General features: G+C 38.9%; 1 protein-coding gene across 1 annotated transcript in view; it reads right to left on the bottom strand.

Annotated features, from left to right (window-relative positions):
• Positions 1-8,840: 8,840 nt before the first annotated feature.
• emc2 (ER membrane protein complex subunit 2) overlaps positions 8,841-15,413 on the bottom strand; it is a 36,480-nt gene continuing 29,907 nt past the window's right edge. The window contains exon 11 of the mRNA XM_057835003.1: positions 8,841-9,349. Within this exon, the coding sequence (XP_057690986.1) occupies positions 9,263-9,349 (87 nt within the window). The 3' untranslated portion in view covers positions 8,841-9,262. The remainder of the gene's footprint in view (positions 9,350-15,413) is intronic.

Here is a 15,413-nt window from a genome sequence, read left to right as displayed (position 1 = left end):
GGAAGAACAACAGCACAACTGACCTTTTCAGCCATCCCTACAGCTAATTAAAAAAAAAAAACGTGATATGAGAAAAAAAAAAAGATGAATTTTAGAGTCTGCAACCAAAATTAGTCAAAAACAGGAGTAAGACCGAAAACAATGACAATAGCTTTTCCCACTGTATTTATTCATAGATAGGTTAAACCTGGGGTCGGCAACCCAAAATATTGACACAGCCACATTGGACCAAAAAAAAAAAAAAAAAAATCTGGAGCCACAAAAAAATTAAAAGGCTTTTATAAGCCTTATATTGTAGGCAGCACATGCTGTATGGATCTACAGTATATTAGATACATTAGCCTACTATCAAAAATGACTAAGTTGGCTACAAATACACACTCAATCAATCAACTTTATCTATATAGCCCTTCACAAAAACTCGAAAGCTCCATAAAACCAATGAGCCTTCATGATTAGTTTATTTTCCCTGCAGTGCATCTTACAGAGAATGACACACCACTCTGTTGTACGATGCCACCCCAGGTTTAACTTCATTACAATATAAATTAATTAGAAGAATGTTTGTGTCATGTTTGTCCTCCAACAAAAACCATATTAAACCAAAAAAATATTTTCCCTCCCCCATCTTTTTCCATTTTCAAACATTTTTCAAAAAGCTCCAGGGAGCCACTAGTCTAGGACAGCGCTAAAGAGCTGCATGAGGCTCTACAACCGCAGGTTGCTGACCCCCGGGTTAAGCTAAGAGGTGTTTTTGGTGTTAATAAATAAAGTCAATTTAGATTTACTCAAGATTATGGCAGAATTTCAACTCTCTGTCTCATTACAAAGAAATTATAATCACATTTTAAATCCCTGGCAATATGATTGAAAACGACAATTTTAGATTTGTATCTAGTATAGTTTATTCTTCTTCTATTAGATTACATTAAATGTAGTTATGTTCTCATTACGGTGGTTCGGGTTTTCTCTAGGTACTCCAGTTTCCTCCAATACATGTATGCTGGGGAAATGGAAAAAGCATAATAATTGCACATAAATGTGAATATGAGTGAAAATTTGCTGTTTGTTCATGTTTGTCTGCAGTAGGCTATGTGCCCTGTGATTTCATGGCAACCGGTGCTGGGTGTACCCTGCTTTTCCCTGTAAGTCAGTCAGCTGGATGAAGAATTGGAAATGCTGCTCTACTATAATAATATTGGCACTAGATGAAAACTAGAAACACTTTAAGTTTCATGATATCCTTACAAGATGATGAATGAGAGTATCACCATCCCAAGTTAATTAGCCAGTAGTTCTCACTGTTTTATAACTAAATATTGCTTTTCTGGACAAAGTTACCACCAAGCATGTCAGATGAATTGGAAAATATGACTCTACACAGACAAGTCAAATTTAGTAAGTAGATCAGAACTCAGTAGTAGAACTTAGTAGATCTAACGGTTTTAAGATGTTTAACCACATGCGACAATGTGTTTTGTAGGCTTTCACAAGGAGTCATTATCCTCAAAAAAGTTTGAATTCGCCGTTGCATCTTATAAAACGTATATCCTTTACATGAAAGGAGTGGGAGAACGAACCTATGCCGGCCAATTCTAGCTTCAACATGACCAAGTCCCCATCAGTAAGTTATTGTTTCCATTAAAATACTGTTACTTCTCAGAAAACAGTACTTAACTTTTATACTGTTATTTTTCCTTTAATTTGTTTTCCCATTCTCTTTGCAAGAAATATTGGCAGGTAGCAAAGTGTGTATCTGTACAGTACGATTATCGTCTTTGGCTATTGCTATATGGAAGCTATTGAAAGTGTACACTTTTTATCATTTCATACAGAAAACTTGGCCAGCAAAGAGGAATAAGGACAAGTTACCCTCTGCCAATGAAAATCTCTGGAAATCCAGGATTATAGTAAGCACTAACAGTATTTATTATACACAGTAAAATGAGCCAATGTCGTATGGGTGGTGGTGTCCAAACTACACTGCAACTTTATTACGTTTTAATCTGATAATTTTTCCTAAATCTAGTTAAATAATTTTCTCCATCTTGTTTTGAGTGTTAAAGTGTAGTTAACAGATGAATGCGTCAGATTATTCCACTTACTTTTAGTCAATATTACTATTTGTTCTTAATAACTCCATACATCTAAAAGTTGGTCATTTTTCACCGAAATCTAAGAAAAAAATTGCTTTCAAATAATGTTTTTAACAATATATATTCTTGAATTAAGAACATTTCTGTCAAACAAGTTTTTTTTAAAAGATTAAATATACTAATTTATTGCTTGAAATAAGTCTGTTGAGTTTATTTTGAGCTAACGAATTTTCTTATTTCCAGAAATTACAGTAAAATTTATTTGAAGCACTGGCAGATAATTTCACTCATTTTTTGTAGATTTACACTGAAAACAAGGGAATTTAACTAGTTTTAAGGAGGTGTGTTTTTGCTGTGTACAGCCGGAGGCCTAACTGAGGCCTGTGGCCCAGTTTTTATTGGCCTGCAACCAATTATGAAAATATCATGGAATATGGCTCAGACATGAGGCTTAAGTTCATTCTACATTCTGATGCGCTTGTAAGCTTCAACACTAGATGGGACATTTTATTATTTGATACAATATGAAAGTTACATTTACATCATTTTTCAACAACCCATCTTTTAAACACACTTCCATTGTCGCAAAAGCTTTCTGATACCTTCAGTAAAAATGTTTAGGTTGAGCAGCAAGCCACATACAGTGCTGGCCAAAAGTATTGGCACCCCTGCAATTCCGTCAGATAATGCTCAATTTCTCCCAGAAAATGATTGCAATTACAAATGTTTTTGTAGTAATGTCTTCATTTATTTCGCTGGCAATGAAGAAACACATAAGAGAAGGGGGGGGGGGGGGGGGAATCAAATCATTATCATTTTACACAAACTCCAAAAATGGGCCGCACAACAGTATTGGCACCCTTTGAAAAATCAGGTGATGCTTCTCTAATTTGTGTAATTACTAGTACCTGTTACTTACCTGTGGCACATAACAGGTGGTGGTGTCTACTAAATCACACTTGCAGCCAATTAAAATGGATTAAAGTTCACTCAACCTCTGTCCTGTGTCCTTGAGTGTACATCATTGAGCATGGAGAAAAGAAAGAAGACCAAAGAACTGTCAGAGGACTTGAGAAGCAAAATTGTGAGGAAGCATGGGCAATCTCAAGGCTACAAAAGTCCATCTCTAAAGACCTGAATGTTCCTGTGTCTACTGTGTAAAGTGTCATCAATAAGTGTAAAGCCCATGGCACTGTCCCACGTACTGTACTGAAAGACTTCTATGAATTTCAGCTCATGTTACACCTTCTGACCACAAAAAAATGTATTACAGAACGTTGCTCTTTTTTGGTGCAAATGGAGAGTGGTGCCACCACCTTAAATTCCCAGCAAAGCAGAGCACCCCATGGTTTATAATTATATATTTTTTTAGTCGATGATATTTGTTTCGGCCGTTTACAAGGAGCATGCCTGCGAGTGTTGTTGTATATTTTTATGATCTTTATTATTATTATGCATTTGTGGTGGTGTTTATATGTGTCTATACTGATTCTTTTGAGTTAAATAAGGCAAATCTGTGCTCATTTTCATTAGTGCATATTCCATTCTATTTTAGCATTGAGATAGAGGGCGCCATTGGAAAATATTGTACAATTTGTATTTTGACCCTCAATATCTAATTTTCTTTGTTGTGGATGTTTAATGTTGCAATTGACCTCAAATAGAATGTAATAAACATATATACTGTATAGATTTGATTAAAAAGAAAAACTGTTAAGATAAAACATAATCAGTGAACCAGCAATTGTGAAAACTGTGACAGAGATGCCGCGTTGCATTGCGCACAAACTTTTCTGTTGTTGTTGTAATTACTTAATTATGATTAACACATTGAAGTCCCACCCTTTATATACATACATACATGAATATACTAGTGTATAGGGGTTGGACAAAATAATGGAAACACCTAACATTTTGGCATCATAATTATTGAACTTAATTGTGAAACAATGGCATGAGTAACATTCTAATGAGGTTGAGCATCTCGTATGGCTGGCACAATCCCCAGACCTCAACGTTATTGAGCAGTCATGGTCAGTTTTTAAAAATTCAATTAGGACATCGATTTCCACCACCGTCGTCTCTAAAAGAGTTAGATGAAGGAGGTGTTTCCAATATTTTGTCCAACCCCTGTATACTTATACACACATTATATGTAAATATATGGGACATGGGGAAAAACATACCAGTGGCTGGAAAAGGCCGGACTGAAAGACAGCAGTGAGGCACTGATCATGGTAGCACAAGAACAGGCCCTAAACACAAGATCAATAGAGACCAGGGTCCATTACACCAGATAGGAACCCAGGTGCAGGCTATGCAAAGAGGCCCCTGAGATAGTCCAGCACATCACAGCAGGGTGTAAGATGCTGGCAGGCAAGGCATACATGGAACGACATAACCAGGTAGCAGGCAAAGTCTACAGGAACATCTGTGACGAGTACGGACTGGAGACCCCAGAGTCAAGGTGGTCGAAACAAAGTGATCGAGACACTAGGGGCAGTAACCCCCAAGCTGGGTGCATGGCTCCAACAGATAGCAGGAACAAAGTCCGACGTCTCCGTTCAGAAGAGCGCAATCCTAAGGACAGCTAAGATCCTGCGCAGAAGCCTCAAGCTCCCAGGCCTCTGGTAAAGGGCCCGAGTTTGAAAGACGAGACCATACTGCCCGGTGGGCGAGACGAAGATTTAAAAAAAAAAAATATATATATATATATATATATATACCTACACAGAATGTCTCTAGTGGAATCACATTATTTAAAAAATATTAGGGCTGTCAAACGATTGAAATTTTTAATCGAGTTAATTACAGCTTAAAAATTAATTAATCGTAATTAATTGCAATTCGAACCATCTATAAAATATGCCATATTTTTCTGTAAATTATTATTGGAATGGAAAGGTAAGACACAAGATGGATATATACATTCAACATACGGTACATAAGGACTGTATTTGTTTATTATAACAATAAATCAACAAGATGGCATTAACATTATTAACATTCTGTTAAAGCGATCCATGGAGAGAAAGACTTGTAGTTCTTAGATAAATGTTAGCACAAGTTATAGACATTTTATATTAAAACCCCTCTTAATGATTTCGTTTTAATAAAATTTGTAAAAATTTCAATCAAAAAATAAACTAGTAGCCTGCCATTGTTGATGTCAATAATTACTTACACGATGCTCATGGGTGCTGAAGCCTATAAAATCAGTCGCACCCAAGCGCCAGCAGAGGGCGGCGAAACTCCATAAAACACAATTAACAAGTGGGCATTTCACTGTACTGTCATTTAAATCTGTCTGAGTGGGGCATGTGCATTAATTGCGTTGAATATTTTAATGTGATTAATGAAAAAAATTAATTACCGCCCGTTAACGCGATTAAAAAAAAAAAAAAAAAAAAAATTATGGGGGGGGGGGGGGGGGGGGTCTCAGTCAAAAAGGTTCCTTACCCGTGCTCTACAGTTTGTCAGAGCATGGTCAAATCAATTTTTCTTTACTCTAAATTGTTTGGACAGCACAGAGGAAAGCAAAATAATGACCGCCCCATGTTTAGCGATGAAATTAAATCAGAGCTGGAGAAAAAGTTATTTTTTTGACAGCACGAGACAACTCTTTTCTTTTCAACTCTACTTTTCTCCAGTAATCTTTCAAAAACGAACATGGCGATCACACATTGCTTTTTTGGAACTTGTAGAAACGACTCTAGACATTACGACATATGAAGGATGTTTTCTTCATACATCCCGAAACCAAAAACTCGGAGGAAAAAATGTGAAGAATGAATCAACTTGCACGGTCTTTTAACGCCAGCTCGGCAGTAAACATTTATGCAGTAAACATTTTGTTGGGTTGGCACGGTCTTTCAGAGGACAAAGAGGTAAGCCATTTTGATATTTTTTTACTTATTTTTTAGCGTGACGTCCCGTGCTGCTTGTCTAACAATGAATGACCTGAAAAGATTTAAAATATCTGACTGACACTGTTAACATTTTCTGTTGTAAATAAAAAAAAAACACGTTAAAAAAAAAAAAAAAAAAAAAACACTTTCGTGAGGGGGAAGTGTAAATTAATTATAGAATTAAGATTTGTTATCAATAAAAAAATTAAAAGTGTTCGTTGGCTGTCACTGAGTAGCATTTGCGATCGCTACACAAAATATAAATTACCCCGAAGAACGGTCAAAGACGTAGGACAACCAGAAGATATAATATATATAGGAAAGACAGGGCTGGTGGTAAAGGGTAGCTTGTTGAATAAGGAGAATGTCATTGTTCGTCACGTAAGAAAGAGGTGTCGATAAAAAAGCTAAGGCTATTGCTTCGGTCGGCTCGTTTTTTCGTCTTTTTCAGCCCTCGACACTCAAGCTATCGCTTTAATTGAACATTTTTATGTTCTTCCACATCTTTGCCAGTGAATTTGGCACCAGGGACATCATATTTGGAGCGAATTGGTTGGTTTATCTCCATTTATTTCCTATCGGGGACAAGTCGCCTGCCCCCCCTTAGCAACATTATCTAACCTCATGAATATTAATGCGCGGAAGTGACGTATTGCTTGCGGTACGCCATTCGTTCTTTGCTCGAACTATAGATGGCACTATTGCTTCAGTATGTTAATCAAGTTAAGGCTAAATCAGAGTTTCATCATGTTTAATGATTAAATCTACAAATTCTATGTGAAATAGTCTTAGCCCATCCGCCTCACCTTACTGATGTTGCGGATTTGAATTGGACTATGGCATTCCTCTGGAGTTTGCATACTGTCCCTGTCCTTGCATTAAAATTCTCCTGGGTACTAATACTGTATATTCCAAAATATTGCTTGTAGGTATTTTAAGGCTACGTCTAAACTAGGAGAGATAACTTTCTCACGGTTATTTTGCAAACTATTTTAATACCTGTCCGCACTATGCATGTTTAAGACCCCCGCCCCCCCACTTCTGCAAGGTTCCCCTGCATTTGCGCAAAAGAGCAGCCTCATGTGTTACGTCATCGTCTGGGCGGTTTACCTCGGAAATTCATTTCTCATCGGCATGAAATTTTGAGAATACTACACTTTCTAGATCAGGGGTTAGGAACTCTGTTTTGTGAGCAGTTTTTTTTTTCCTTGAATCAACAAGCGGTGTGAGGGCGTGCTCGGATTTTACAAGCAGTCATCGACTTGTGATCGAAACAAATCTTTGGAAAACAACAACGAAAGCCTGACATCGTTACTGCGTATATTTCCTGGAAGTGGAACCAGTGAAAACCACAACCAGGGGACTAGTATTTAACAGTGGCTGAGACAGGTGGAGGCTCTCTCAGGGCATCCATTTCGTGAGTCTCACTCTCATGGTAGTGGAGACAATTTTGACAAGCGAAAAAGTCATGAAAGCGACACTGAACGCGACTCCATGACTCGGGGTACTGTTCAGTTTAATGGTCTAATTTTCCTCTACCCATTTTGTTATATACTCCAGTTTGGTCAGCACTGAGTTGGGGAGGCGACCAAGCCCGCTGCTGGCTTGAGCTGAGACTTAACGCGCAAGACGGGCTGTGTATGTCCATCTCCAATCAATCCACAACAGGAGGACCACAAATGGGCACTGAATTGAAGCATATTATTCCGACGCAAGTTTGAAGGTCCATGAAAAATGTGTGAACGTACCATCAGCTCATCACAGCTCGTTCATGTCAAGCGAGCCGGCCTGTTCCACATTTAAAGTGACGGGATGGCAGAGAGTCAGATATGGTTATTGAGGCATAGGTTCTCTACCCCTGTTCTTGACTCTCGAGGATAAACTGTAAACAATGGCTGTGGAAAAGAAGAGAGGAACAGGAATGCCACGTCCTAATCGATTGCTTTCATTATTTAAAAAGCCGAACTGAAAATGGCAATGGCGCACTCTCTGATGTCATTTTTGTCACTTCCTTTATATCCGATTATTACAGGTATACGGAGACACTAGTCTAGCGGTGGGTCCGTAGTTTACATTACACTACCTACCCCGTGCAAGAACACACAGAGAAGAGGTACATTAGTGTAGCCGACATGCCGCCGTATTGTCTAATTAACTACACACTTAAGGCCATTATCCGTTCTAGTGTAGACGTAGCCTAAGAATCTAAATTGTTGTGCAGTGTAAATGCTTGCCTATATGTGCCATGTGATTTGTTGGCGACCAGTTCAGGGCGCAACCTGCCTCTTGCCTGAAGTTAGCTGGGAAAAGCTCCAGATCAGCTATGAGTTGTGAAGATAACCAATTTAGAAGATGGATGGATGGATGGATGGATGGATGGATGGATGGATGGATGGATGGATGGTAGTTGGTAGATATTCTAATGTCCCAAAGTCCAGTACTTACAAATGTTTCCGAAATGTGTACCCAGCCGCACATACCAGAACTTGGATGTTTAGAGTGACAGGTTAAGATGGAAGATCATTTTGATAGCTTACTGGGTGTAAAGAATGGACCTAAAAACATTGTTAATGTTTACATAATGTTTTTGTTCTGCTTTCCAATACAGCGTAAAGCGTAAAATGATGTGAGACATTATACAGTGCGTAAAAGTTGATGCAGCTGCTGCCTCGGATAAGTCAAAGGAAGAATTTAAAAACTGAGTACACAAAAATATTTAAAATTCTGCTCCAGGACAGAATAGGTGCGGTTAAGTATCAGTGTGCCTCACCCATGTAAAACATTTCAACAAATGGAGACGAACCAAAAACCACAATAACTAAAACACCCCAAAAAATATAATCAGTTAAACTTTTATTAAGACATTTTGCTAGTTTTGACAAAAAGGCAAGTTTTGTTATTCATCAGTGCAGACAGGTCTCCGACATCTCGATAAATAGCATTGACTGCACATCTTACCCTATTTCTTGTGTACATTACTGTTGCTTATTAGGTCAAGACAACTGAATGTAAAATATATTAAAGCCAGTTTATATCAGCTTGGAGGACAAATGTTTTCTTTTGGGAGGAAGCAACATTTGGCCACTGCCGATATCAATTTCAGCCAATTACCAGACCCCAACTTGAAAGGGCACAAAACAAAACAAACCCATGTTAGATTAAGTTTCACTTCAGGTCATAGGGCTATTAGAGCTGCCATATGGCTCCAGAGTGTGTGGTCAGAGTGTGAGGAAGAAGGAAGGTCTAGGCAGAGGACACCTAGGACATAGTTATCTGCATGGATTCCAGCATCTCCTCCACTGCTTTTACAGAGCACTTGTTTTCCTTGGACCCACGACCAGCCAGCTGTATGTATGAGAAGGGGCGAGAGAAACCAAAAAGGTAAGGAAAAACGGAGGGTAAGAGCATAGCAGTTCAAGCTTTTCCCAACCAGTTTACAATAATGAATTGGCTTTTTAAAGTACAACACGACACAAACATTGCACGCTCACACTTAAAATAGCACTAAAATACTAAAATAGCACAAAACTATTTTACTATATACCCCCATTTCCTTTAAATGTTTAGTAAGCAATTTTCCTGGAGGAGGGTTCGTTGGTGGCCGGGCAGTGTACAGCCCAAAGAAGCAACATGGGTTCCCCTTCCAATGGGCTCAACACCTAATGGAAGGGCCAAGGGGATTGGGCGCAAAGACAGCTTGACGGTGACTCTTCTATTCTGGAGTTGCACACAACGAGAGTCGCCGCACAGGTGTGGGTATACTTATTTTTTCCAGGCTGAGTGACTGAAAATTAGGGTTCACCTCAGTAGAAGAGAGGGAAGCCTCCTAATTGTTGTGTTTTTGCACCAAATAGCAGCAGAGCGCTATATAAGTATAACACCAACACCAACCAACCAACCAACACCCTTTAGGAGTCCAGGAGGGGGTGCTGGAGAGCGCCCCTTCAGGGGATTCCCTTGTTTCGCTTGGGGACTTAAACGCTCACGTGGGAATTGACAGTGAGACCTGGAGGGGCGTAATTGGAAGGTACGCCCCCCTTGCCTGGTACATCAGACTCACCGCTGTTCCAGCTATTTCCAGGGCAGAGTAAGCCACAGCAAACAGACAGCGGAGTGGACCAATCAGCGACGGGCAGACGTGACGTTAGTAAAACGATGAGGGCAGGACGAGGGACTTGCGCGCGGAAGTAAACATACGAGGAGAGCGGAGTTTATTCAACATGGCTAGCGCGAGACAGACTGTTGTCAATAAGTCGTGTCGATGTGTTTTTGGTAATTTAAAACTGATTTTACCGTGGATTGGAACATATTCTCGGCTCACCTGTTCACCATCTGTGTTGTTGTGGAGACGACTTTTGACGCGCAAGAGTGACGTTGCTCGTTAAGAACACGTCACGCAAATAAACGAATCTGATTTGTCGACTGATTTTGTACCTGCTCGAGAGGCCGTTCATGGGCTCGGTCCCAGACTTTTCTCTCAGTGTTTGAAAAATACAGGGAGAACAGTCTGGCCGTGCCAGGCAAACACCCCCCCCCGCTCAGAACCCAAGTGGTGTTCTATTATTGGACATCTGCGCTCGTTGCAGATTTTGATAAAGAACACCATTTTCCAACATACGGATGTTCATATGTGCACTTGACACCTAGACACCCTTGCCCACAGTTTAATTGACTTTGTAGTTGTATCAAAATTATGGCAGCATTCTTTGGACACTCGGGTGAAGAGAGGGGAAGAGCTGTCAGGTGAGTTGGCTACGGTGGTGGGGGACGGAGACTGGTTCGTCCCGGCAGATCCAAACATTTTGTGAGGGTCTGCAGGGAAGGCCTAGCTGAGTCCCTCTGCCAGAATGAGCTTCAACTCCCACCTCCGGCAGAAATCTCCCATGTCTGGGGACAGTCCGAGTGGACCATGTTCTGTACCTCCACTGCAAAAATGGTCCTGCGGCCGTAAGGTAGTTGCTGCCTGTAGTGGCAGCAAACACGAAACCAGTTGGTAGATACCAGCATTGATGGATGCAGTCAGCCTTTTTGGCCAATGGAACTCCAGAGGCAGCTAATGGGTACCGGTTGGTCAAGCGGAACTTGGTTTTGGTGGTCACCGAGTCAAAAACCTGGGAATAGGAGGAATGTGGCGAGGCCATGGAGAATGACTTTCAGACGGCTTCGAAGAAATTCTGGTCCACTATCCGCTTTCTCAGGAAAGGAAAGCAGTGCACCAATTTGCAAAATTTTGCCCAACCAGTCTACATGTATTTTATGGACTTGGGTGTGCCGGAGTATGAGGTACTGGACCCCCTGTTATTGGCTGTTAGATACCTGTCCAACTGATGTCAGAGATTGGTCCGCATTGCCAAGGGTGCTCTTGACATCGATTATGTCTATAAATTTTATGGACAGAATGTCTAGGTGTACCCGAGGCTTGAGGCAATATAGTTTGGTTGCCTCAGTATGTATCTCTACTTTTTTGCAGTGTTGACTTCATGAAGCTGCAATCTTCAATTCTCACTGGATGTTTCTCACTAGAAAGTATTTGGGATGGTAATCGGCACCTCGAAATTTGGGACAATGGTCCTTGGTCTGAAAAAGGTGGAATGCCTTCTCTATTTCAGGGATAAGGTACTTCTCCAAATGGAGGAGTTTAAGTATCTCGGGGTTTTGTTCTGAGAGGGGGAGGGGGTGGAGGGATGGATGGATGAAGGAAGGGATGGATGGAAGGACAGCAATTCTATAAAGTAATACAATTGCAGCTATTGCAAAAATTGATTTATGTAATGAAATTATATTTGATCTGTGTGAGCTCCAAGGTACGATCATACCTCCTGTGAGGCCTCCATTATTAGTACACAAGATTCATTTTTGCACTCTCTCCAAAAGGATTCACAGGAAATGGTGCAGAATATAAACATTATCATTCTTCCAAAGGCATACTGTACATGAGCACACATTTTCAACCCAATTAAACTTGTCCTGTTGAATGAGCATGTCCTCACAGAATGGCAAAAGATTAAATCAACATCCTGAACCGCAGGCCATCCGTAACCTAGCAACGTAACCAAAGGGTCAGGCCAATTAAAATGAATTTGCTCACCATTCATTGTTCTATTTTTTTCTCCCTCTTATTTTCTTTTGATTAGGGAACCAATGAGTATTTTTTTCAAATTTACCTTGAAATAATTAAATGGCATTTAACTGATTTCCCATTGTCACCATTTTCCTACCTGTGGTTGCAGGCTTACTGTATGTACATTATTATACTCTGTCTACAGCTGTGTCTGTGCAAATAATGTAAACTACTGTAAACAGTTCAAGATTTTTTTTAAACTCCATGGTAAGCAATAACTTTGTTAAAAAAAAAAATCACTTTCAGAGGTCTCTGTTGTGTTGACCACAAAATGTAATCAAATTTCACAATTCGACTGTCATAAACAATTTTGACAACTGATTAATCAATGATTATTTTTGTGATTATTTGGATAATTGGCTTTTATATAACACTTTTTTTTTAACCAACTATTATTATTTAGCAAGACCTATGCACTGAGACGTTGGACATTGATTACTCTGTCTACTATGATTACTATACTGTATGACAACAAAATCAGATGTTTGCAAATTTTTTAATTTGATTACTTCAGGATAATCAGTCTGTTTTCATCGATTAAACAGGAATCTGAGAATGATCACTGTTAAAAGGCTCAAAGAAGAGATGTTGGACATTTTTGAGATGTCCCCCTCTCTAAATAAATCGACTATTGAAATAGTTGATTAGTTGATTAGTCATGGCAGCCCTTCAGCACAGTGACTACTTGTCACCCTTTAAATAGGTAGAGTGACTCATTAGTGACTTTGCAGAGACCAGTGATGGTGGTAGAATAACTGATCCCTAATTAAAAAAAAAAAATCTGTCCAGACCTGTTTTATTAGCATTATCTTGAAATGTTCAATTAAATTCAATTTTATTTGTACAGCCCTATATCACAACAAGGTTGTCTCAAAGGGCTTTGCAGAGGCAATATGATACACAGTCAGAAACAGTAGATGAATTAAATAGAGTTCTAGTCTAAGTCCTGGCCATCCCTGGGATGTTGTTCTTATTGAACCACAATAAAAAAACCTTCATAAGTATTTTAATTTTAAATTTCCAGTTTTTATTATTACTTTTGTCAGTGTTAAGTAATATATGTGACCCTTGTGGTGTTTTCTTTGATCAGCAACTGCACCAACAGCTCTGTTCAACTATAAAAAAACATACATTGCCAATGTAGAGACTGGACACACTTTGTTTTGCTACTGAATTTAGAAATTGTGACCAGATGTTTAACTGTGATCATATAATATAAAGTATTAAAAATTTGTCATTCAGATTAATTATGAAACTAAGGAGGTAATGAAAGCATTTGAATTAAAAGCACAATGAGTCTTTTAATTAATTTCTTAACTGTATATCAATACAGTATTTAAAATACATGTTATAAAAATTGAAAAGTGTTTCTACTGCTTGTATACAAGTCTAAAAATTGCATACACAAAACGCCTGTGAGACCTGTTCTAGATTTTGTTGGATTGTAATTGCAGTTAATTTACATATTACCAAACCAATCCTTATTTGTAGATCGTGAAAAAAAAAATTGCGCAATATTTTTGCCTTATGTATACTAAAATTTTGACCGTTCCTACCAAACTGTATTCATCAGTTCCAAGTGCTCTTTTTGATTGCCTCTGGCTCTGCACTATGATATTGACCATCACAATTTAGATCTTATTCCGTGACAACCACCTAAGCCCTCAGTTGTGCTCCATAGTTAGAAAACAGGAACTGTCACCAAAAGAACAATTTGCATGGCCCAAGGTTTTTTCCGCTCTGTTTTGCACAAAGTCCATCATAAACAGAGTACAAAAGTTAGCCAAGGTGGATTATTGGCTAAAATAATTCCATGTGTGATTAATTCAGCAGCATTTAGGGTGTCCAATAGCAATGTCATTTCATCGCCTTGCTCCGTAAGCGCCATTACTCCGGATGTGAGTCAATTATCTCCTCAGCCTGAGGTGTGAACACTATTTTCAAACAGGCAAAATGGACAAGACTACAGCCCTGCGTCTATTTAGCTCTTATTATAGAATCATGACGTAGCATGAGGTCATCGTCCCATGACAGTGAATCTAATACGATAATCTTCAGTTTGGGAGAGATGGAGCACATAGACAGATTTTTTGCAGATGATTTTAATACGCTGCACTGAGAGACCCCATCTACCCACGTCTTGACCATCTTTACCATGTCAATGGACCCCATCGCTAATTACCCGCCCCCTTTTAACATATGGGCTCCTGCTAACTTGACCTCTTGCTGACTTCTGCTCCCACTTGCACTCACCTGGCCACTTTTTTCTCGCTCCAGTGAATGACAATCACCAGGTACCGAAGCCTAATAAAAATAGCCAGCTGACATAAACACTTTAAATGAACCATCAGTCAACAAGCAAAAACCCACAGCAGCCTGTAGCTCTCTAACAGAAGTGCACATAGCAACTCCATTAAAAGAGCTCTGCAGTTCTTTTACAGGAGGGAAGGAGTTTTTTTTTTTTAACTTGTTTCAAATAAACATAAAAAAGAGAGAATGTTGCCTGAACATACCGTATTGGCCCGAATATAAGGCGGCCCTGATTATCAGACCACCCCCTCTTTTTCAAGACTCGTTTGAAAAAAAAAAAAAAAGACTTTTTGAACACCAAATTCTTTTTTTATACAAAAAATAATTACAGTACATCTGAAAAAAGTGATTATAACAATATATTTGAGAGAAAAAGCATTTTGCTTCATTCAAATCTTTATATCTGAACCTTTAAATATGTAAACTAAAGTGCACATTCGTAAATGAATGGCTTCTGGTTTTTGAAATGTAAATAAACCAATTTATTGCGATAAAACAACAAAATTGCAATAACCATCAAAGTGAGGTCTAACTGTAACTGTAGTCTTGAAACAAATCTGAATAAGGAAAAACATTGCAATAAAATAATGCAAACTGGTTAAACTTAAGAGTAGCTGAGATCTGTCATGACAGAACATTACTCCTCAAGTTCAGCATTCGCTTCAATGATATTTGGCGCCATCTAGGCGTCGTGAATGGGTATAACGTATAGACCGCGAATATAAGACGACCCCCCTTTATTCAGTCTTATTTCAATGCAAAAAAAAAAAACATCTTATATTCGGGCCAATACGGTATATTCTACATACACAATCACGAGGGAATCTGTTGAAAGCCAAATAAATTAATGATTACATAAAATAACAAAATATAGTAAAGCAGCAAGACTACCTCAGTCTATCGTCTCCTGAAATTTATCGCAGCATTAGAGTATTATTGCGTTTTAAATCGTTTGGGATGGTTGTAATAATGAAGGAC

This window comes from Corythoichthys intestinalis, chromosome 4 (assembly GCF_030265065.1).
Source record: "Corythoichthys intestinalis isolate RoL2023-P3 chromosome 4, ASM3026506v1, whole genome shotgun sequence".
Lineage (NCBI taxonomy): Eukaryota > Metazoa > Chordata > Actinopteri > Syngnathiformes > Syngnathidae > Corythoichthys > Corythoichthys intestinalis.
Note: the sequence above shows the minus strand (reverse complement) of the source record. Positions and strands in the feature narration are given on the sequence as shown.